The sequence below is a fragment of the Hevea brasiliensis genome, chromosome 8 (assembly GCF_030052815.1).
Source record: "Hevea brasiliensis isolate MT/VB/25A 57/8 chromosome 8, ASM3005281v1, whole genome shotgun sequence".
Lineage (NCBI taxonomy): Eukaryota > Viridiplantae > Streptophyta > Magnoliopsida > Malpighiales > Euphorbiaceae > Hevea > Hevea brasiliensis.
The window spans coordinates 5,068,283-5,093,058 of NC_079500.1; the positions used below are offsets into that span (position 1 = coordinate 5,068,283).

The window sequence follows — 24,776 nt, forward strand, 5'->3', positions numbered from 1 at the left end:
AGTGTTGCAATTATTTTTTGCTTAATTATAAGATTTCAAGTTTGAATTCTAATCGGATAAGAAATTTATAAGTAGATTTAGTCTATCACATATTTTAGAGATTAAACCGACCAAATTATTCCATGTTAATAAAATCATGAATAAAACATGTGATTTCATTTTTAATTATCTTTCTATAATAATAGATAAATGTGTGATTTAATTTTAAATTATTCTTTAATTATGGATGGAGTTGAGTGATTTTATTAACTTAGTCTATGATAACATAGTAGACAACATTTAATTAAGAATTTCTTTAATCAAAACTAAATGGATAAAAAATAAAATAAATGATTTTCCCTTCAAATTAGTGTCAATAATTTGATAATTAAATAAAATTTTATAAGATAAGTGTTTCTTAAATTAATTAATGATATATGGCTAACCTTATCATAAAATGAAAATTCATGCCATTAGAAAGCACATTCATATGGTGAGAATTTTTCTTGTATATATATTAAGAGTCAAGAAGGCTTACTCTGGATGCCACAATGGTAACAAGGCCCTTGTTTTCTCATATTGATATAATGTTCTCAAAATTAATCCAGCTTTCAATTTGCTTTAAACTCTCAGGCACACAAATCCAAAATCAAGCTGCAAGAAAAACGAAATTCAAGGAAAACTTCCATCTCTTATTTCCACTACAAAATAATCATAAATAAATTGAAATACAAGCAATTAATTACCTTCATAATATTCATATCAAGTAGTGAGAAGAAATCAACTTCATCAAAATTGGGAATTCAAGCTAGATCAAGAGAGAAGCAAGAACACCCTGCTAGATGATGAGCTTCGGGCAAAGCTGCTTCTCTAATCATCTTGATTGGCATCAGAGAAGACCATTGGATGTGGGTTTTGTTAGTGGTAGTGAAATTGAGATGGTGGTGAAATTTTTATGTGCTAGGGTTAATGAAGAATTGAAATATGATGGAGACACATGCACAATGGTAATTGTAGGATTTGATTAATTTCATTAATTTCCAAATGGTAAGTCTAATAAGGAGACAGATAACAACAATGAATTTGTTGGTGGAAGGAAAGGTTGATGAAATTTTATTAAAGTTTTATACCTAATAAGGGGAAATTCTTACAATTCTTGTCTTTTCTTAACCCATTTCCTTCTTTGGATTCTCTTAAAAAATAAATAAATAAACTTCCTTTTAATTGATAATTATGTGCTCAGAATTCAGACATTTGTATGCAATGTGTGGGTATTTATATATTATATATAATAGACTGAAATTGCTTTGCCAAAAATTAATTAGCAATCAAAGCCAATTAAGCTCAGTTTAATTTTCTTCACTTTTAAAGATGTAGAGAGTGATAATATTTTCATTTTAATATTTATCACTTCTATTTAATAAAAAAAATCTCATTATATATTCAATTAGTTGTTATTCAATTTAATGAACTTTGATTATTTTTTTTTTAAATAAAAGCTTTAAGGAATTGATTTCTTTTGTAGGAACTTTAAGGAATTGTTTTATGGTTTATATAATGTTTCATTTTGAGAAAGTTTGTTTTATATGATTTTTTCTATATATATATAAGCTAATATTTTCCATAAAAACTATTTTCTAAAAAAGTATTTTTCATAAAAATATTTTCTGTTGTTTGATATATGTCTAATATTTTATATCATTATTTACACAATCTACCGAGTCAAGTATTGTGAAAGTTTGGGAAGCGAGGTTAAAAAAATTGCTTCCGATTTTAAAAATGGGAAGTCATTTCTTCTCATTTCGAGGTTATTTCTTTTCACAAATAATTTATTTTCCTTTGATCAAATTTCTTAAACATCTCAAATATTGAAAAATAATATATATATATATATATATATATATATATATATATATATATATATATATTTCACAGGAAAACATTTTCCTTCAAACAAAAAGAGATATAATTTAAAAAGTTTTATTGTATTATATACATTCAATAAATGAATTACCAACTCAATAATTTTATATGAAATATATATAAATAAATAAAACAGTAAAATTTACAAGTTCTTCTAACATACATACAAAATTGAAATTAGTTAGCTAGAGTCAATCTCATATCAACAACTGGAGATTTAGAATTAAGACACTACATTTACAGTGGAACTCATTTATTAATTATTTTATATTTTTAGTTCATAAGAGATCAGGTTTGGATAAAAATTTCCAATGGTGTGAAATGCTATTGTCCCAATTATGAAGTCTTACATCATAATAATACAATATGAATAAAGTCAATTACGATTACAACTTATCATAGGCAAATTAAGTAACCAAACAATCATGCACAATAATTAGAAATTATTAGATAATAACAATGGAATTAGATATTGATATGGGTTAAAAATATTCTATTCCTTAGATGGCCATACGTGTTTTCATTAGTAAAGTCTTGATTCCAAAGAAATGATCTCCTTGATGCAGGTCATAACTTTTGATACCGATTGAATCCAACTCCTTAGTCTCACTATGAGGACCCCTCATCAAAACTAATTTGAGACTCTAAGCTCGTTCGCAAGAGAAATTATATAATAAAGCAGTGATTATATGTAGGATATACTATATGAGATGACAATTTAAAAATAGCGGACATGTATACATGTGTGGGTCTCAATGAGTCAACATATATACATTAGCGGATATCAAAATCTATAACTATTTTGCAATTTTTTTTAAAATAATAACTCTATACTTTCTTATATGTTTAGTTATCATTTTTTTGTCATTCTATATCAGGTGCTGACGTAGAATCTCAATGATATTATATAATTTCTCCATTCGCAAAGCCTCAAAATTAAGATCTCCTTATTTGACTAAGACATTCAGAATTGGAATTTCCAATAAAAAGATATTGTACTAACTCAATCGCACAAAACTTCTGAGCATTGCCAAAAAAATGTTGATTTTCATCGAGTGTGCACACAACACTTTCTACTGCGAAGTAGTTCCAAACAAAATATCACCTTTTGCTATAAGCTAATCTATGACAAGAGCTACAAACAGAATAATGACATAGAAGCTAACCTAGGACAGGAGTTGCAAATAAAAGAACGATAATCACCATGTAATACTCCATTTTTTGATAAAAACAACAATTTGGTCAATTGTAAGTGAGACATTTTTTACTGAGACGGTTTTTGACAAAATATCATCATTTTCCATAAGCTAACCTAGGATGAGACTTGTAGATAGAAAAATGACAATCACCATATACTACTCTATCTTTTAGGAAAACGACAACTAGGTCAATCATAAGTGAGACTTTCTATTGCATAGTAACTCCTGACAAAATATCACCATTCCCTATAAGCTAAGCTCGGATGGGACTTGCAGATAGAAGAAAGACTATAACCATATAATACGACCATCACCATATAATACTCTATCTTTTGAGAAAACGACAACTAGGTCAATCATACATGAGACATTTTTTGCTGTGGCAATTCCCGACAAAAAATCACCATTTCCTATAAGCTAACCTAGGATGAGATTTGCAAATAGAAGAACCGCAATCACCATATAATACTCCATCTTTTAAGAAAATGACAACTGGGTCAATCATAAGTGAGACGCTTGTTGTTGCGTAATTGCTCCTGACAAAGTATCACCATTTCTTAGAAGTTAACCTAGAATGGAACTTGCAAATAGAAGAACGACAATCACCACATAATACTCTATCTTTTAGGTAAACGACAACTAGATCAATCATAAGTGAGATTCTCATATATAAATACCGCTAAGATTCTAACTAGGAAGGTAAGCAAATAGATGTCAAAATTAAATGCAAACAGAAGAACGACAATCACCACATAATACTCTATCTTCTAGGAAAACGACAACTAGATCAATCATAAGTGAGATTCTCATATATAAATACCGCTAAGATTCTAACTAGGAAGGTAAGCAAATAGATGTCAAAATTAAATCTAGATGGCATGGAATTAAGTCAGCCCTTTGAGGGGGAAAAACACTCTTCTATGTTCAATTTTCAACTTCAAATTTCTAACTAAATCATCGAAGGTCTTACGGTGGGGAATCTCTCTCTCCACCAAAATCTCTGTTCATTGCATATGGATTCTATGTTACAAACATTTTGGAGTTAAAAAATTAAATTTTGAGATACTAAGATCTCTTACTTTTCAGAGTCATTGACTCTTGAATTACTAAATCAAAGTTTATTCACTACAATAAATTAAAAAAATTGCTACAAAAATTACCGACAAATAAATTTTATTGGTAATTACCGACTAATTATCGACTATTTACCTACAAAAAATCAAAGTCAAAAGAATTAAAATGTAAACTAATTACTACCGACAAATTACCGATGGAAACTTTACCGACGACTAAATTTGTAGGTAAATGTTGAGCTAAATTATTGCAGCAAAATTAGCGACCAAAAATAAATATACCGACGACAAAATTCGTTGGTGATTACGGACTAAAAGATATTTCGTAGCTAACTTTAAAGAGGAAACAAAAATAAAATAAAATTTTAATATGGCCAAAAACTTACCTACCAAAATGAGTAGTTGGTAATTACCGACTTTACCATATTTCGTAACTAAATTTAAATAAGGAAATAAAAAAATAAAATTTTAAAATAAAAAAAATTACCTACAAAGTATTAGTTATTGGTAATTACCAACTAAAAAATATTTCATAGGTAAATTTAAAGAAGAAACAAAAAAAAAAAAAAAAAAAACATGGCAAAACAATTACCTACTAAATTGAGTAGTTGATAATTACAGACTATAACCTATTTCGTAGCTAAATTTAAAAAAGAAATAAAAAAATAAAATTTTAAAATAAAAAAAATTACCTACAAACCATGAGTCGTTAGTAGTTACCGACTAAATAGGATTTCGTAGGTAAATTTAAAGAGAAAATAAAAAAATAAAATTTTAATATGGCAAAAAAATTACCTACCAAAACAAGTAATTGGTAATTATCAACTATTACTATTTCGTAGCTAAATTTAAAAAAGGAAATAAAAAAATAAAATTTTAAAATAAAAAAATTACCTACAAAGTATGAGCTGTTGGTAATTACCGACTAAAAGGGATTTCGTAGGTAAATTTAAAGAGGAAACAAGAAAAATAAATTTTTAACATGGCAAAAAAATTATCTACTAAAATGAGTAGTTGGTAATTATCGACTAAAACTACTTTCGTAGCTAAAGCTACAAAAGGAAATAAAAAATTAAAATTTTAAAATAAAAAAAAATTACCTACAAAGCATGAGTCGTTGGTAATTACCGACGAAAAAGGATTTCGTAAGTAAATTTAAAGAGGAAACAAAAAAAAATAAATTTTTAACGTGGCAAAAAAATTACCTACCAAAACGAGTAGTTAGTAATTACCGACTAAAATTTATTTCGTAGCTAAATTTAAAAAGAAAAAAAAAATAAAATTTTTAAATAAAAAAAATTACCTACAAAGCATAAGTCGTTGGTAATTACCGACTAAAAGAGATTTCGTAGGTAAATTTAAAAAGAAAACAAAAAAAAATAAAATTTTAACATGGCAAAATAATTATCTACCAAAACGAGTAGTTAGTAATTACTTACGAAGATTAATTTCGTAGCTAGATTTAAAAAGAAAATAAAAAAAAAATTAACATGCTAAAAAAAATCTCTCTTTTATAAACCATTAAACCTTGTAATGCATTCGTATTTTATAGGGTTTTAGAACATATTTTGCATACATTTGTCCTTATAAATAGTTATTTTAATATATTTTTAGTAATATTTTTATTTAGTTTAGTTTAGTTTTATAATTTTATAAATTTCAATTGTGATTAAAAAAAATTAATAATAAATATAAAACTACATAGTTTTATTTGAAACTACGTAGTTATGCATAGAAATTTAAAAAAGACTAAAATTGTAACACAATCAACCCCCTCGTTCTCTTTTATATAGTTCTTAACTTTCACTCTTTCAATTGCCTATAGTCCTAGTTACATTCTATATTTCTCTTCCCTTCTCTCCTTGATTCGGTTCCGTCAACTTGCTGTTTTGATTTCTTTTCTCGTCGGCTATTCTATTTAGACAAGGTAAGCATTTCTTTTTCGATTCCATCAGTATCAACACCGTCTTTGATTTCATCAGTCTCAACACATACTCATTTTCAGCGCTTCTTCTTTGGTTTCATCTGGCTTATTCCAAATCAATAGATTCGACTTATTCTCCAACTACTCATTCGATGCAAACTAATAAATAATATAAAAGTGATTACATATTTAATTTGGATAGAATTGATCAAAATAAAATAATAATAATAATAATAATAATTATAATTATAATTATAATTATAATTATAATTATAATTATAATTATTTTTAATTAAATAAAATCCATATTATGAAAAAATTACGTAGTTTTAATTTAATTATAGAGATTGACAAATAACATTTTATTGTATAATGTGATTGGATTGGATAAGCATGTATCGATGTGATAACAAATTTTTAACATATTTATATATAAATTAATTAATTATATATATATATATTTACTAATAATAGGAAATTATTATATATTTTCAATTAAAATTGATAAAAATATAATAAATTCTAATTATAATTAATTAAATAAAAGTTAAATTGTGATTACAAAACTACGTAGTTTTGAAGTCTTAGAACATAACCAACTTTCATTTGTTAGCCCTAGCCACCTACCCAGTCGACAGTCCTCTCTTCAACTCTTCGACCGCTTCTCTTCGGCCATTTCTCTTCAGATGTGAACTTCACCTCATTCCTATTTGGCATTTCTTCAATTGCTTCTTCTTTGGTTTCATTAATCTCAACACAGAATCATTGTCAGTAGATCTAACTCATTCTTAGCAGATTTGGCAAAATCGTTCTCAGCAGAACCGTTCTCGACAGATTCAACTCGTTCTCTAGCAGCTCATTCGCTGTAGACTTATTTTCTGCAAACTAAGGTGAGTTTATCTTGCTGCAGACTTATTTTTTTCGTTTACTATGCATTTTGCACATTACTGGGCGACTTATTTTTTTCGTTTACTATGCATTTTGCACATTACTGGGGTTGAATAATTGCCGATGGAATGTGAGTTATTGAGGTTAAAAAATTTTCATTTCTGATAAAGAATTAGAAAAAAAAAATACGGGACTAAGCGATTGAAGCCAAAAGAATATGGATGTTGAATAGTTCAAATTTGAGGCTACAGTGTCATCAATTCTCATCGATTCAGGCTAAGCTTTTGTTTGACATTGCGAGTCATGAGTAGCGATAGTAAGAAAGAGGCCTGCCATGAGTGATATGCAAAGAATCTTGTGGGCATTTGTGTGCATTTTTGAAATTTCTGAAATCAGCTTCTACGACGCTTAGGGTGCATTCGGTATGGATTACCCCTTGGTGCTCGTCAAGGTTGATATTTCAGCATTTGCATCCTATTAATCCGTTCAACTTCTAAATTAGTAGAACTTCAACAATGTATTTCCAGTATAGATGTCTAGTGATGATGCAATTCAAGTGTTGGGATGTATGCTGCTGTCATTTAAATTGTCTTGCCTGAGAGTTTCTTTTTATGAGAGTTTTATGCTGTTGTCGGTAAGGATTTGATGAAATCTTCCTCTTTGCCTTTTTTATGAGAGTTTTTTTTTTCTATAATATAATGAATACTAATATTAATTTTTTGCTAATAAACAGTGAATTTAAAAGATAATAAACAATGATTAAAAAATGATTTTCAAAATTTTAAAACTGAAAATAAAAAATAGTTTCTTGTTTTTATAAAATAAAAAACAGAAAAACAAAAATTGCAATTTGTCATGTAAACCTTGTGGCCATTGGGATGTTAAACTACAGAGAGATGAAATTAATAATGCATTTCTACAAAGAGATGTTAAACTACTGTTATTTTCCTGGAAGTGAGTTAATCCACAATGCATACATAACAACAAGAACCGCGAAATCTACATTGGTATTATAACAACAAACTTCTTGACTTCCATGAGAGTTATAATCTGTTAAAGTTAGCCTCTCTTCCATAAGTGATAGTGGCTAGAAGGGAAGAGCTCCAACAAACTACATCTGACACCATCGATGAGAATCAAATTTATTTGGATGTTGTTGAGGCTGGCCAGAAGAGACGGATGGTGTATGGGCTTGGATCACAATCATCTGTCATTTACCATTCACATCGAGCATCTTCTTCTAAGGGGTCCTCATCACATGATCCTCAATCTGCTGTTTTACAACAAGAAGTAGAACATTTGAAGAAGCAACTTGAAGAAGAGAGGCAATAGAGGCAAGCAGAGAAACAAGTTATTATTGAGCAACTTGAAGAAGAGAGGCAACAAAGACAAGTAGAGAAGCAAGCTATCATGGAGCAATTTGAGACACGTTTGGAAGACATGAGACAATCAATGTTAGAGGAGATGATGAGATTAGTCAGAGGCTTACCAATACCTCTACCTCCAACTTCGCCTCCACCTCTGCCAGATCAGGATTGATGGTTATTTATCTTAACTTAACTTATTAAACTTTAATATTTTTATATTATTGTTTAGTTTATATTTATTTTATAACATGTATGGAGTATTATTATTAATAATATTATTGGATTTTATTATTATTATTATTTGCATTTGTTATGCATTATTTATTTTTAAGCCATTAATAATTAAAATTTAATGCATAAAATTATTTTAAAAAAAATTCATCGATGAAACAATATGGTAGGTAAAAATTATTAAAAAAAATTACCTACGAAAACTATTTGGTAGGCAAATATTTTTTAAAAAATATTAAAAACTTACCAACGAAATAAAGTAGTAGGTAAATATTTTTAAAAAATATTAAAAAATTTACCTATGAAATAAAATGGTAGGTGAAATTTTTTAAAAATTATTACTGGCCAAAAAATTTGTTGATAATTCTTAGATTTCTAAATTTATTTTACCTACCATATTTCTTTTGTCGGTAATTGGGGACAAAAATTTTTGTTGGTAAATAGTCGGTAATTCATTTTTAGCCTACAACCCTCACGAAATTACCTACGAAAAAATCTCAATTTCGCTACAAAATTTTTGTTGGCATAATTACCTACAAACGCTTTGTCGTCGGTAAAATTACCTACGAATTTTATTTCGTCAATAAAAATCACCTATGCATAAATTTATGGACGAAAAAAATTTCGTCAGTAATTCGTTGGTAATCTTAATTACCTACGAAATAGAAGTAAATTTGGTCGGTAATTTTTGCCGCTATTTTTTTAATTTCTTGAAGTGATTGACTTGATATTTTTTTATTTTAAACTTAAATAGTAATTATTTATAATTTTATTAATATGAAGAACTATAAATTTTTAATGGATTAAAATGTTTTTTAAAGAAAAAAGTTAAAGACTAAAGAGTAGTTAAATTTCAAAATTTCAAGACTAAAGTATAATCTAATTTACAATAATTATACACTTTTATCCATCGTTTAAGGTTTTCATATGGTGATCAATAAATCAATTAAATCACTTAAATTATAATAAAATACTTTTTAATTTGAGTAATCTCAACTAATTAAGAGAAAAAGGGAGGTAATAAGATAAGTTTTAAAAAATTATAGAAATAATTATTGTGTTTAGTCCACTCCTTCCTCCATCCATCACCATTAAGGTATTTGAATTTTGAGGGTTTGATTTCTCTATATATCTAGACATACTTCATTGAATGATCCACACACCACAACATAAACATTAGACATTTGACATGTAATCTGGAAATCACCTTAGTAGATCTAACCATAATTTGATTTAGAATCGGAATAAAATTGAATCAGTGTAATTTAGAATCAAAATTGAATTAAAATTAATTAAAATTGGCATCGACCTCAATCTAAACTAGTTGGTTTGATTTTGAATTAAAATCATATCGAAATCAATTGGTTCATTTCCGTACTAAAAATTAATTTAATTTTCTTTAATATAGTCTTAGGCTCCATTTGTTTCACGAAAATAACTTATCTACATATGAAAAATGTATTCTAAAAAAATAATTTTCATAAAAGTATTTTTCATTATTTTGGTCGTAATATTAAACTAATGGTATGTATTTATATAATGCATATATAAGTGTTTTCACATTTTAATAAGATTATTAAGACTTAAAAATAACATAATTTTCTCTTTAATTAACAAAATATTTTCTATTAACTTATTTTTTAAAATATTTTTTCAAGAAAATATTTTTCATAAATTAGAAAACTCCAAGAATACACCCATCTTTTTCAACCCCATTTTTAGTCATTTCACCTGCTAAGAAGACTAGACAGAAAATTGAAATTCTTGGATTATTTTACCTGGAAAAATGCCTCTTTTTGTACAACATTTTAAGCATCATTTACAAGGAATTGCTGACTTACGGTTGATTTAAGTAAGCAGAAACATTGAAAAGAATATAATTAAATATAAAAATTGATTAAAAAAAATTTAAATTCTCGTAAAATTTTAAATTTCTAACCTGGTGTGAACATATTCAACAAAGGGTCCATCTTTAGCGAGTTGAACCTCAGCCTGAAAAAGATGGAAACTTTCATAATCGTGTGGCTCATCACGAGTCCCACGCATTACACTTCTTGTTGTTTTCTTCTATCTACCACATGTTTTTGTTCTTTATTTAAATTTTAGCATTTTAATTGCAGTGAGTTAAAATTTATTGATTAAAAATAACATCTTTACTTTATTAATCGTATTTTTTATTATTATTAATAATAAATTTAACTTTTAAAATACAAAATTTATTTTTAATTTATTAAAATATCAAATAATTTTAAATTTTATTTATTTGCATTAATCACTATCATAAAATTTCATACATAAATCGCTATCAGCTTATCGCAATCCTTTATCTAACTATATTTGCTAAGGTCACATAAGCGGAGTTAGATATTTATATAAATTTAGTGTCTAAGAGAGCTGAATGATAAAATAATTAATGATTGTCATTATTAACAAAATTAGGCAATCAAACACAACGTATTTAGCATTGAAAAAAAAATTCATTTTAAATATTATTAACAATAATTTAAATATATTATATAACTATTTCAAAATTTTATAATTAAAATATATTAAATTTAATAATATATTTAAAAATAATATTTTTTTCATACTAAATAAATCTATAATATGCTCTTTTTATAATGTTAAGATTTTGATCATGGATGTGAATTAGGATTGACATTATTCTCATTGATGGTATTATATGATGATGATTAATAAAAAAAATAATTATCAATATTAATATCAACACATAAATTAAAAAATATATATATTTTCTGAATTTAGTGAAAATACAATAAAATAAATAAAAATGACTTTAAAGGTTTTATTTGGTAATATTAATTATTTTAATAATTATTAATTATTTTATCAGGTATTACATATTTTAGTAGTTGGCTATCGTTAGATATTACCTATTAATAATTAATTATTTATATAGTATAAAGTTGATATGTTTAGTGAAAATAGTAGTTATATTAGTTGTTAAATAAAAAATTATTAATAAAAAATAAATATTAATATAAATATTATTTTATTAAATAATATTTAATTTAATTAAATTTTTATTTTTAAAATTTAAAATTAAATATATAAATTTTTTTTATTCACTCTAAACTATTGTGAATTAAATTTTTACAAATATAACTTCACTAAATAATATAAATAAAAGTTTTTTTTACTAAATTTAAAACACTGAACATTAAAGGAAAAAAAAAGGCAGCTATGGAAATCGAATAATTAAAAGAAAAAAAAAAAGCAGTTATGAAAATTGAGCAGCTTTTTTCTTTTAGCTCCTCTCCTTATCCTATATATAATGCTAGTGGTAAGCCATTATATGACGAAACACTGTCTGTACTGCGGCGAAGCTGATTTTCGTCTGATTTCATGATATCGGCAGACAGCAGGTACAGTCTCTTCATTTTCTATAATCCTTCTTTTTTAAGATTTTTTCTTTTTTTATTTACCCATCTCTCTCTCTCTCTCTCTGTGTGTGTGTGCGCGCGCTTTTCCGATTCTTTCTGCTTGTTAGGATGAATATTTATGGCTATTGCCTGATTTGTCAAGGCACATTCTTGCTTGTAATGTCTTATCTTCAATGGGAAAAGGGTTGTAATTTATGAGGTAATGTAATGGAATAGTTAGCTTCAATTCTCCTTGTTCTTTTGTTAGTAAGTTGCAGGACTAAATGTCTCTTTCAAACGCTTCTGGTTGGATTAGCTCAGGAAAGGTTTATTGGAATGATTTTAGAGATACCCATCAATAAAATAGGAGTTGCAACAGCGCCATTTTTCTTTCTTGAATTCTGTGCCTTCTTTTATTATCTTCTGATTTTGAATATAAAAAAAAAATGAATTTTGCTAGTGGAGGTGTGGAGAGACTCGTAGCTACAATACAACGATGAACAGTGTCGATTGAATTTTAAAAATTTTAAATATTTAATTTACTTTTTCTTACTGCCACGCATCCTGAAATAGAGGCTTGATGTGCTGCTAGTACCCGCGAGAAGAAGATGTGGGGTCAGCGGATTAATGGCAGTCACTCGGCTAGTTAAATCAATAAATGAGTATGAAAAAGCCTTGTTACCTACACGCATCCTTAAATGTGCTGGATGATACTTGTGCTATCTGTCTGTTGGCTTGCCGAGGTAGATTTGATTCGGATCGGTTAATCAGTAGTTTATTGGTCGGTATCCTGAGAACCGATTCGCCCGGTTCGTGTTTTGGTGGCCGGTCATATCACTTTTATATTTTCACTATTTATTTAATTTACTTTTGTAAAATTTACAATGCATATAATTGCGTACCATTTTTAGATTTTGTTTATTACATGCAATTTTGGTTATTAATCAATTCATTCTGGATGGACCTTCAAATTAAATTATAAGATTTGGTTACTGAAAAGATGGGATCCACTTGGTTGGCTCCAAATTTGTCCATAGCTGCTTGTTTGAGAAACAAAAAAGATTATTGAACTGATCCATTTTGCTGAAAAACCATGTAAACCAGGACAGTGTCTGATATAAAGAAAGCTTCTAGGTAAGGCACTTAACGACCCACATCATGGATGATAACAGTGATCCATTTCCCCAGCTGGGGAGTGTGTATAGAAAAGGTTCTGGTGGTAGCCATGTTAAACGATCGAGTAAAAATGTGGCAAATGTCATTATAGAATCTGCACACAGATACAGTGGAAAGATTGCTGCAGAAGGCCGTGGTCCTCAGATCTCTACTCCTAGTGCATGGGAACGTCCAAAATTGATGTATAAGCTTGGGATGCAAATAAATAGCAATGCCAAGACAAATCAAAATGCTGATTCTAAGAATTACTCTAGCTGTGGAAATGAATTTTCTTCTCAACAGAGCAGCTACTTTGAGCAGGGTCAGATTGGGAGTGCTCCTCAAGTTGGTTCCCGTAAGTTGAATGGTGGGGAAGAGAGGAAGATCAAAGATGAGATATCCAACTACCAAGTTGGTGGTGTTAGTGATGACAAGAATAGGATTGTTGATAACAGAGATGATGAAGAGATATTTGGCAGTAGTGATGATGATGAACTCTTTGATGATGATTTTGATTTATATACAAGTGAAAAGAGCACTGAGATGCGTAAGAAGAGCAAGTGGTGCAATGCATTCTTTGATGACTTGGAAAAATTGACCGTTGAGGAGCTGAATTCACCGGGAAGAAAGTGGCATTGCCCTGCTTGCATAGGGGGTCCTGGTGCCATTGACTGGTATCGAGGTCTGGAGCCCTTAATGTATCATGCTATGATGAGAAAGACAAGAAGGGCAAAGCTCCATCGCGTATTTGCTGAACTTTTGGATGAAGAGACACGGAAGAAGGGACTTTCACTCTCTCCACTTGGTGTAGCCTTTGGCAGGTGGCAAGGTCTAAATGAGAGAGTCAAAGATTATGAAATTGTTTGGCCTCCAATGGTTGTCATCATGAACACAAGATATGAGCAGGAGGAAAATGGCAAGGTAATGCCATGTCTTCTGCTTTGATAGCTGAATGATTGAGTCTATTTATTATGCTAAACTTTCATTTAACGAAAATGTAAGTACGATGAATAATGAATTTGTATAGTTGAGCAAGATTTCTTGAATTTGTTAATAGTTAATTGTTTTCTTCTAAACTGGATTCTAGCAGTATATTGGCATGGGAAACCGAGAGCTTCTGGATCATTTCAAAACATATGCTGCATTGAAGGCTCGACATTCATATGGTCCGCAAGGGCATAGAGGGATAAGCGTGTTGATTTTTGATGACACAGCAGCAGGTTATTTAGAGGCTGTTCGGCTGCATAAGCACTTCAAAGAGCAAGGAAGAGACAGGGATGCCTGGGATAGCAATCGATTTCCATTCTGTTCAGGGGGAAAGCGCCAACTCTATGGATACATGGCTTTGAAAGAAGATTTGCATATTTTCAACCTGCATTCCCAAGGTCCTCTCTCTCTCTCTGCCCACCCCATAACTCTGCATGTGCGTGTGTGAATATGCCGGCTAGTCAATTTTTAAGACTAACAGTTGGAATGCACCCTCCAAATCTGTCAAATATTCCATGCTTATTATGATTGATGATTTCAGGTATCTAGAATTTAAATGTGACTTGGGAACCATGTTGCTTCATGATAAAACTGATAGTGCAATATATTTCAGTTTCGTTCACTTCTCTGCTTTCTGATCCCATACTGACATTTGAATTCTGGCAATAACGTTTTTGTCCTATTTAACTATACGTATAATTGATTAGGGAGGTCCAAGCTGAAATATGAGATGAGGTCATACCAGGAGATGGTTGAGAAACGAATAAAGCAAATAAATGAGGATAGCCAACAGCTTGTCAGGTTTAAGGACAAGATTACTCAAGAACAAAAGCATTCGAAAGTTCTTGCTGAGTCTGTAAGCAGATTGAGTGAGGAGCTCTGTAAGACTATAGAAAAGAATCACAGCATGAGACGGCGAACTAAATTGCTGCTTGAAGAAAACAAAGGACAGGTGATTTTTCTGAATTACATGTTGCTGTTGTTATTACCTTGTCCTTTATAAAACCCAGCATTTTAGGTCAAAATGAAGTTCATGGAGGTTGTGATCTAATTGTGACTTCTATTGAGGCGCTAGTACCATATGCTCTGGTTCATAGAACATGTTAGGCAGCATTAGATGCTGGTATTTTGCTTAATCAATAGATTTGTTAGACGCAAGAAACCTATGAGACTGTTAGTTATCATGGTTTCTTTATATTAAATGTATTTCAAGGAACTGTGTGTATATACTTTACAAATGATTTATGCAGACATAGTCTTACATACTGGCATTAGCAGTGGATTTATGAGTATTTTCCACACTCAGGAGCTACATTATATTAAATTATTATTTGCTTTAATATTTGCATATATCTTAGTGAACTCTCATGCAATGCAGTATTACCCATGATAAACTTTGATGATTAAAGCACTGCCCCCTTAACTTTTACATATACTTGGGCCATTGCCGGGTTATCCTCTAAGAGGTGGTTGAATTTGAAGTCTTGTAAAATTTCACATTATCACAAAATCTTAGTTTCATCAAAAATAGTCATTCCTAGGTCTGCTTGGTATAATGTAAAAGTTAGGCCTAGTCCTTGCCTAGTTTGAAGGAAATTATTGCCATTAGAGTTAGTATAAGCCATGTTTTACACTGAAAATCCTTCAGATTAGAAATTAATCAGAATCAGGAACTCATAAAGTTTAATTAATTTTCACCAATTCAGTAGGAAGAACAAGCCAGGTTTTCCTCTCTTTTCTTATCCTCCTGTTTTGTACTTCTGCATCAGTTTCAATTTCTTACTGTTGTATTTCTGTGATAATGCATTCTTTTTCAGACGAATTTCCAAGAACAATTTTTCAATGATCAAATCAAAATTATCCATCAAGCTATAGATGCAAAAGAAGATAATTTTGAGAAGTTGCAGCAGGAAAAGTGGGAGAAATTTGAGCAGTCAAATGCAAATCTCTCGACTATAAATGATACAAATAGGTAAAGTGCATACCATATCAAGCTATGATGCTAAGCTAACATTGTCCTTTGAAAAAAAGTAGCTGCTTTGTTCTATTATGGAGGTGTTGGGATACAGATGAAACCAGTTACACGAACAAAAACAATCTAGGCTACAAAGCATTCAATCAGAATAATTGCAGTTCCTTTCAGTTTGTTAAGAAATTGATACCCTATTATTATATTAATTAATCAGAAAATCCATACAATTCTATGCTTATATGACTTGCAATGTTTTCGAAATCTGTGTGCAAATAGGATGGAGGATATGGTTAGTTTCATAAAATCCCAGGATAAAGAGAGAGAAGAATTTGAAGCAGAGAGGAAGAAGCTGATAGAGACTCATGAAGACAAAAAGAGTTCAATTATGAAGAGATATTGGGAAGAGCTGCTTGAGTTGGAAAAAGAGTTGGAAAATGAGCTAAAACAACTTATGGAAAAGTACAACAAAGATCATCCAGGGATGAAAACCAGCAACAACTAGCCATAAATTTTAAGCTGAGCAGAGTGGAGAAGATAGCTGAATACGGAATCTACACATGCATACATTGGTAAACATCATCAAAAAGGAGAGAATTCATTTTTCTTTTATGTTATGTTTGGATATTAAAATTTGAAATAAAGGGTTTGGATTTAATTTTTACTTGTTAATTTTAGTATAAATTATTGATAATTTTAGTATAAATTCTTGATCAGTATTCCTGTTTTGTTTCTGTTTTGCCTGTAATGGTATTGCAAAAGTTTCAACTTCTCTACTGTATTTATGTGATCCAATTCTGGAATTGCCATGTAATGAAATCTTGTGATTTTTTCGCCTGGAACTGGGTGATCTAATCAGGAACTGAAACCAGATTGAAAAAATTGATCTAAATTAACTTGATGGAGGCCTATTTGGCATTAAGTTTCTAAAAGCAACTTTTAGAAAAAATATTATTTTACATGCTATTAAAAGTTATTTTACTATTTTGGAGTTATGATTAGAACATATTAAGTTTTTAATTTTAAATTAATTTTTAATACTTTTTAATTAACATATTTAAAATATATATATATATATATAATTTTTTTTTTCTTGATAGCAATTTCAATGGCAGTGTTAAACAAGGTCAGATTTTAGTTTTTAAAATGGATCAAGATTGATTGGTTCAATCCAATTCATTTTAAAAAATATAATTAAATTTGATAAGACTGAATTGAATGGAATATGAAACTATAATCGAAGGTTTGAACCTGATTTTCTTAATAAATCAAAACCGAGGATAAGAAATAAGTACATTTATTTTTACAAAATATACCTTTTTCTAAATTTTATTTGTATTTTAATAAAATAAAACTTTTTGGACAAAATATCCCAAGCCCACATCAATTTGGGCCCATCCAAGTCCACCCCTGCTTCGAAGGCAGCAAGGTTTCTGCAAGTCCTCCGACAGTCCGCGGTGCTGAAAATGGAAACCGAGATGGAGAAGAGGAAACCAGTGGCTCTTTTCATGGCTTTTGGTAAAAAAAAGGCTATTTTTACCCAGTTGCTGTAAGTGCTTAACATCAAGTAATTTCACACTGTATGAGAATCTGGATGCGTCGATGGCAGGCATTATCTCCATTTATTGTGGATCAGTTTTACTAGCTTGGAGTTGCTCCAGAACTATTGAAAAGAGACCATTTGGTTTGGTTCCAGATAAAAAAGATGACTTCAGAATCAGCATAAATGCAGTAAAAGTGCTATCAATAGCCATAGCTTTAACTTATGCTTTATCTGCTAATGTGCTATCAGGAGCCATAGCTTATGCAATAAATGAAATTAGAAACTCTTTGGACTTTGGAGGATAACTCTATAATCTCACAAAAATTTTGTTTTTCGAGAAGAGATATGTGCATAATATGTTATGATATTGAAATCAGAGCACAGCTGAGTTCTCTAGAATGTCAGCATCGATTAATATAACAAGAATTCAAAGATACTGGCAGTTGCTCTCATATGTTTCTTACCAAACCCTTGCATCCTGCAAAATCTTCAAGAAGGATTTTTCCCCCCCGTTTTCTAGGATGCATCCTAAGTTTTATTAACTGGGTTTCACTCTTCTCGCTCAAAACTCAACAACCACAGAGGCATCTTCTCAAACGGAGTAGTAGTGTTCGTCAAGGTCAATGTCAAGTCCCTTGGTTCTTGCCACCGATTGTGTGAAGTGTTAGTAGTATGTCCTAGAGTATATTATTTAGTATGTATCTTATACATATTTTTATTAATAAAAGGCATTTTTACTTTTTCGTTTACATAATATATTTATGTGTAATAGAAAAGGTCCATTGATATTTTGTTAGAAATATTATTCTTAAGTTGTTAAGAATATGAGTGACAATATTTCTAGCACAAAGTATTATAAATAGGTTCACAATCGAGGATACTTCATAATAAGGACATGACTTATCCAGAAAGATTGTATTCATGTTTGTTCCCAAGTTATTTATATGAGATATAAATAAGATAGAATAGTGAGTCTCATGCCATATAACAAACATGATAGGCACTTATAAATGATAAGTAGGCCGAACCAGTGCATATAATCTTTAGACCTGAGATAGCACAGTTATCTTGTATATAGGTAGTTTGAGTTTGATACTGCTTTCATACTTGTACTGTGTATGGGTATATGGGCATCTGTTGGCTCCTACTAGTTATATATGGAGGTAGGTGTTGATCAAGATGGAATCTGTTCCTCTAAGTAAATAGAGATAAAATCCTATGTTCATTTAATTGTTCTTGATGTTTCAAGTTCCTGGCCAGGACAGATAGATTTATTCAGAAAAGAGTTTCTGATGAGAAAATCTTTTTAATCAAGAACTAGAATTAAAAGATAACAAAATATTCATAGCAAATGGAGTTTGACATAAACCATGACTCCAGCTTGAGTTGGGATTTTGTAACAAAGAGATTCTAGTGCATGGTAACATATGATTATAGGTTCATTTAAGGTAAACCTTATTACTAATTGGGTGGCCATGGCATGCTATGCTAGGTGTTAACCATGGTCTATAAGGTTCATAAAATGATTTAGAGAAATCATTTATGGTAAGAAATAGTTCTGATGATATTAAGAGTTGATATCATGTCTCATTGCCAATTAGTGATAAGCCTAGTAAGTCACACACATACACAAGTTATCACCTAATTAAATATGATTTAATTAATTAATTAATTAAAGAGTTTAATTGATTAATTAAATAGGTTTGGTTTACAATTAAATTGCAAAGTCCCTAGCATGACTTGAAACCAAATCTAGATTATTGGATGTATAGTATAAGTTAAATTTATATGTAAAGTGTTTAAATATGAATTTAATTAATGAGAAATTAATTAATAGAGATTAATTAATTAATTTATATTTGATATAAATTAGAAGAAGGAAGAAAAAAAATTAATTATTTTGGGTTAAGAACTCAAAATTAAGACACAAGGGCATTTTGGTCATTTCACAGTGTGACACGTGGCACCATGAGATGGTGACACATGGGATTACACATAAGCTTGCCAAATGTTTTTAATCATGTAAGATGATTAAAATTAAGATTAAATATAGGTTTGACACTTGGCACAATGTGATTGGGTCACTTAAACCTAGAGCTAATCAAAGGGTGACATGTGGCAAGGGTTTAATGTGTTAACCTAGCTATATAAGTGTTGTTATGAAAAAGAAAAACAACCAGCAGCCACTCCTCTCCTTTGTCACGCCATTTTGAGGCTCTCCATCTATTCTTCTTCATCTCTCATCAATTCAAAGAGATTAGCCATCAATCTCTTGAATTAAGAACACTAGAAATTGTTTCTAGTGTCCTGTTTACATCTTTAATCTCTTAAAAGGCAGAGCTTGAATTTCTAATTAATAGAAAAAGCTTTAGAAGCTATTCAAGGGCTGCCATAGGTGTTCTTGGTGTGGACAAACTAGAGGGACAACATCTAGTGTCCTGAAGACAAATCTCAAAGGCACAGACACGCTGCAGTGCATCAAGAGGTTAGTGTAATCGTTTTTTATTTAATCTATGGTTCTAAAATTAATCTGATTAATTTTAAAATCTTAAATGGCAAATACAGATCCAAAACGATATTAAAAGAGTTTTAATATATTGTTTATCATTGAAATCAATTAGATAAAAATAAATCTTGCATGATGCATGTGACCCTAGGTGAAAATTTTTGAATCAATGGTATAAACTTGTGTTTTTCACGCTTCCGTTCCTTCAATTGGTATCAGAGCCACTATATTTGCCATTTAAATTGATGTTTATATGATTTAATTGTGTGTTTGATCATGAGATCAAAAGTTCATTGCTGGTTGCAAAGCCAAGGAAGAGGCACAAATGATGAACACCATGGTGCGCATGGTTGATGCACCACAATGGTGTGCAAAGGTAAATGGATGGTGAATGTGCAATTGTTGTATGATCTAAGATCCATTTTATGTCTAATTAAATTGTTTAATTAGAATTTTTATCACACAATTAAATTATGATTCAAATCAGAATTTTAAAAATTGTTTGAATGTGATTCAAATCTGAATTTTAAAAGTTATTTGAATGTGATTCAAATCTGAATTTTTAAAGTTGTTTGAATCATATTTAAATCTGATTTTTTAAAATTGATTGAATAAAATTCAAATCTAATTTTTTTAAAAAATGTTTGAATGTGATTCAAATCTGATTTTTTAAAAAATGTTTGAATGTGATTCAAATCTAAATTTTTAAAATTGTTTGAATGTGATTCAAATTTGAATTTTTAAATTTGTTTGAATGAGATTCAAATTTGAATTTTTAAATTTATTTGAATCATATTCAAATCTGGATTTTTAAGTTAAATATGAGATATTCAATTTAATTTAAGTATGTATGTTTTATTTAATTGTTAAATAGTGATATGCATGATGGATGATCATGGACTATAAAAGACCAATGTGATTGGATTTATTTCTTTTATGTTTCTTTGGGATTGTAAATTAATTAATTTATTTTAATTTATTTTGGGCATGTATTATTAAGTTTGTAATAATTTTTGGGTTGTAATTTCATTTATTTATGTTCTTGTAAATTCACCTTGGTATGCCAAGAATTACTATGTAATATTGGATTGCAAGAAGTTCAAGGAGGTCAAGAGTATTGGTGGGACCAGTGGGAGGAATTTAAGATCAAGTGTTGATTATGTACTCCTTCAGCAACTCTTGTAAAATGAATGAATGAAATTCACCTAGGAATGTCCTGATTCAATTCTTGGTAGCTCAGAATTGAATCCCTTAGAAAGTCCATGATCATACCATATTTACTGCTTATCTATGAATGTATGAGATGTATGGGAATGTATGCAATTATATGATATATGCATGCTAAATGGATAATGTGCAAAGTGAGACCTTAATAGTAATTAGAATGACCATAAAATCTTCCAAACAAATGATTAAGTTGGAAATGCTATAATTAAAGTAATTATAACATGGGCCCTCCATTGGGGCAATTATTTTAAGAAATTTTAAATAGTTGCATAAGATGCAATTAATATAAGAGATTTTCTTAAGAACAATTGTTAAGCATGAGATGTTGTAAATATGTAAATGGTTTGGTGGCCAATATTGGATGTACCTGAGATTTTGAGCATTAGGGGCTAGGTAAAGGATTGAACCTCACATGAGATGTGATGGGCAAGGAGTTGCTCACTTATAGTTTATTGTAATTCCAATAACGGATGTACCTAAGGATGATCAATAGAATTATAAGAATTCAATCACCCACTAGAAATCCATCCAACTAGGATTTCCGTTTTCTACTTTGGAAGTGTAGGATTCGCTAAGTTAGTGAGAGGACCAATTTGATTAAAAGACCATAATCATTTTGGTTAATTACATGATACATGATGCATACATTTTGCATAGTCATTTAGGTCTAATTTTATAGCCATTTTATTCTATTATTAGTTATCTTTAGCTAATTTCATTAGTAAATTAGTTAGTTTTTCATAGTTGTCAATTTTGCATTAATTTGTAATTTTTACTTTGTTTTGTAGGAAAAATGGTGTTTTTGAAGGACTGAAGAGAATTTTGCCATTGAGGAGTGTCTCCTACAGCCAAAAGATGTCAAAAACAGGTTTTCAAGCTGAAATATGCATTGACCAAACTGTGCATAACTTGCCGCATAAGCTATGCAGATCTGCATAAGGAGAAAGATCATCGTTCAGAACCAAATTAAATGTGCATAAGGAGATGCATAGCTTATGCACATTCTCGCCTCCTTATGCACCTTCACGGATTGTGCATTACCTATGCACCAAGTCATGCGACTTCGCATAAGTGACCTGAACCAGTAAAATCGCATAAGGGACCGCATAACTTATGCACCACTTATGCATCCCATGAAGAGTTCATTAATGAGCTGGCAGGAGATTCCCTCAAATAATTCCTCCTAGAACATACCATTTTAGGGCTCCATGTCAGAAAAATGCTATAAATAGTCTCATTTTCCCATTTTAAAGGGGAGACAAGGAGCAAAGAAGAAAAGGAGGGGGGCTGAGCAGAATTTGAAGAGTCACCTTCACCTTCCACACCATTTTCAACCAAGATTTGCAGATTTCTTTCTTCCCTTATATTTTTCTACATTTCTAGTGTTTAATTTCTTACTTCTTAACTTAGATTAAAGCTTTATTTCCATTTGAACTCATCATATCTTGTAAGCATTATGGATAGTGAGTAGTTTACTTTTGATTCTGGAGTAAGGGTTGTAATATTTGAGATATTTTGTGGATCTTGATTGGGTAATCCATATTTTGTGGTCTTAATGAGTTTTATTCATTTCTTGTATGCTTAATGACATGCTTAGTGTAGGATCCCATTAAGTGATGTTCTTAATCCATGGTTGAAGCACCGAAAGGAGAAGGCCTTGTGATAGATAATCAAGAAATTGGACTTAATTAACTTAGACCTAGAAATAGGCTAAGGATTAAGAGGATTCACATATTAATTAAAGAACTTAATGGGTCTTAATTAATTCTAACTCCACGAAAGTAGGATTAGTTTGATTAAGGCACTCTTTGTCTCACTCGAAAGGGAATTCAAAGGATTTAAGAATTAATCTCCTTAAAACCCATTAGTTTCATAAGATTGGATAACCAATTTAAAATCCCAAAATAGCTCGAATATGAAATCTCGAACTCCGGAATCATCTTTTTTACCATTGTTAATTTTCAATTGAATTTAATTGCTTGCCATTTTCAATATTGCCATATTTGAACTCGCTTATTTCAATTTGATGCAATTTTAGTTTAACGCAATACATTGTTAAATAAAATATTGATTTTGCACATATAGATTTTACGCTCCATTACTCATCAATTCACTTCTTTAATTTCATAGATACTTCGATTTAGTCAACTTTTATATCGAAAATTCAATCATTAACACAACTCCTCGTGGGATCGATATTTTTCTATACTACTTGTACGACCCGTGCACTTGCGGTAGGGACGCATCAAGTTTTTAGCGCCGTTGCCGGGGAGTTGTTTGTTTAAGATTGAATTCTTGATTATTTTAGTTGATTATAGTTTTATTTTTGTTATCTTTTCATTTTTGTGTTTGTTTGTTCTTTTTCAGGTACTTTTAATCTTTTATGAGAAGAGCTAGAAGCTCAAGTGATACATCCTTATTGTTCAATCCTGAAATAGAGAAATTTTGTAAGGCCAACAAGAAAGAAACCAGAAAAAGGAAGGAAGCTTTGAGAGAAACCGAAATTGAAGCAGATATGGCTGATGAAAGAATTAGAATTGGTGTTGGTAATGCTGGAAATGGTCAAAACAATGAAAATGAAGCCCAAGGAGAAGAAGTTGTTAATGCAAACGTGCCTAGGGGAAGTATGATGGATCATGCTTTTCCTCATTTTGATGACTTGAGGGAGAGCATAGCAAGACCAAGGATTGATGCAAATAGTTACAAGATGGATTTTGGAGTTCTTCAAATGATTCAAAATTCTCAATTTGGAGGACATCCTTCTGAAAATCCACACACACACCTGAAGAAGTTTGCTATGATTTGTGACATGCAAAAACAACCTGGAGTGTCGATGATGCAGCAAGATTGAAGCTATTCCCATTCTCTTTGAAAGATAGAGCCTTTGGATTGGCTCGATTCTTTACCTCACAACTCCATCACAAATTGGGAGCAACTCATCGATGCATTTCTTGCATAATATTTTCCACTGAAAACTCAAGAGCCGAGGAATCAAATGATGACTTTGGACCAAGAGAAGATGAAACTCTCTATGAGTCATGGATGAGATGGAAGGAATTAGAGAGATTATGCCCACATCATGCCATTCCAAAATGGATGATAAATCAGAATTTTTACACAAATGTCACTCCTGCAATCAGAGGGATTATTGATGCTCAAACAGGAGGAGAATTTATTATTAAGCATGAAGATGAAGCTTATGAGCTGTTGGAGAAAATTGCAAAGAACACTCATCTTTGGAGTAGTCCAAGAGGACCAGCTCAAACTCAAAAGAGGCAAGCTGCTGGAATGTATGATCTTGACCCATTCAACATGATTAATGCAAAATTTGATGCACTTACAAATGTCCTTGCTAAGAAGATGGAAGATTTGAGTATGTTGGTTAGTTCATCATCATCAGCTGGAAGTTCACAACAAGTGGC

The 24,776-nt window shown here is 30.2% G+C and overlaps 1 protein-coding gene and 1 non-coding gene across 4 annotated transcripts; one reads left to right on the top strand and one right to left on the bottom strand.

Annotated features, from left to right (window-relative positions):
* The first annotated feature begins 11,779 nt into the window (after positions 1 to 11,779).
* Positions 11,780 to 16,742, top strand: LOC110649489 (protein SUPPRESSOR OF GENE SILENCING 3). Of its 3 annotated transcripts, none has more exons than XM_058151031.1 (6): positions 11,785 to 11,970; positions 13,072 to 14,043; positions 14,213 to 14,507; positions 14,817 to 15,061; positions 15,927 to 16,081; positions 16,358 to 16,742. In XM_058151031.1, exons 2-6 carry the CDS (start codon positions 13,126 to 13,128, stop codon positions 16,581 to 16,583), a joined length of 1,839 nt encoding a protein of 612 aa, XP_058007014.1. In that variant the 5' UTR covers positions 11,785 to 11,970; positions 13,072 to 13,125; the 3' UTR covers positions 16,584 to 16,742. The 3 variants fall into 3 exon arrangements, with proteins under 3 accessions (XP_058007016.1, XP_058007014.1, XP_058007015.1); XM_058151032.1 differs by having other exon boundaries at positions 13,077 to 14,043; XM_058151033.1 differs by lacking the exon at positions 15,927 to 16,081 and having other exon boundaries at positions 11,780 to 11,970; positions 16,358 to 16,521.
* Positions 16,743 to 24,333: 7,591 nt separating this feature from the next.
* On the bottom strand, positions 24,334 to 24,440 carry LOC131182744 (small nucleolar RNA R71). The gene has a single exon (XR_009151004.1). It is a non-coding gene; the product is annotated as a small nucleolar RNA R71 (small nucleolar RNA).
* Positions 24,441 to 24,776: the final 336 nt, after the last annotated feature.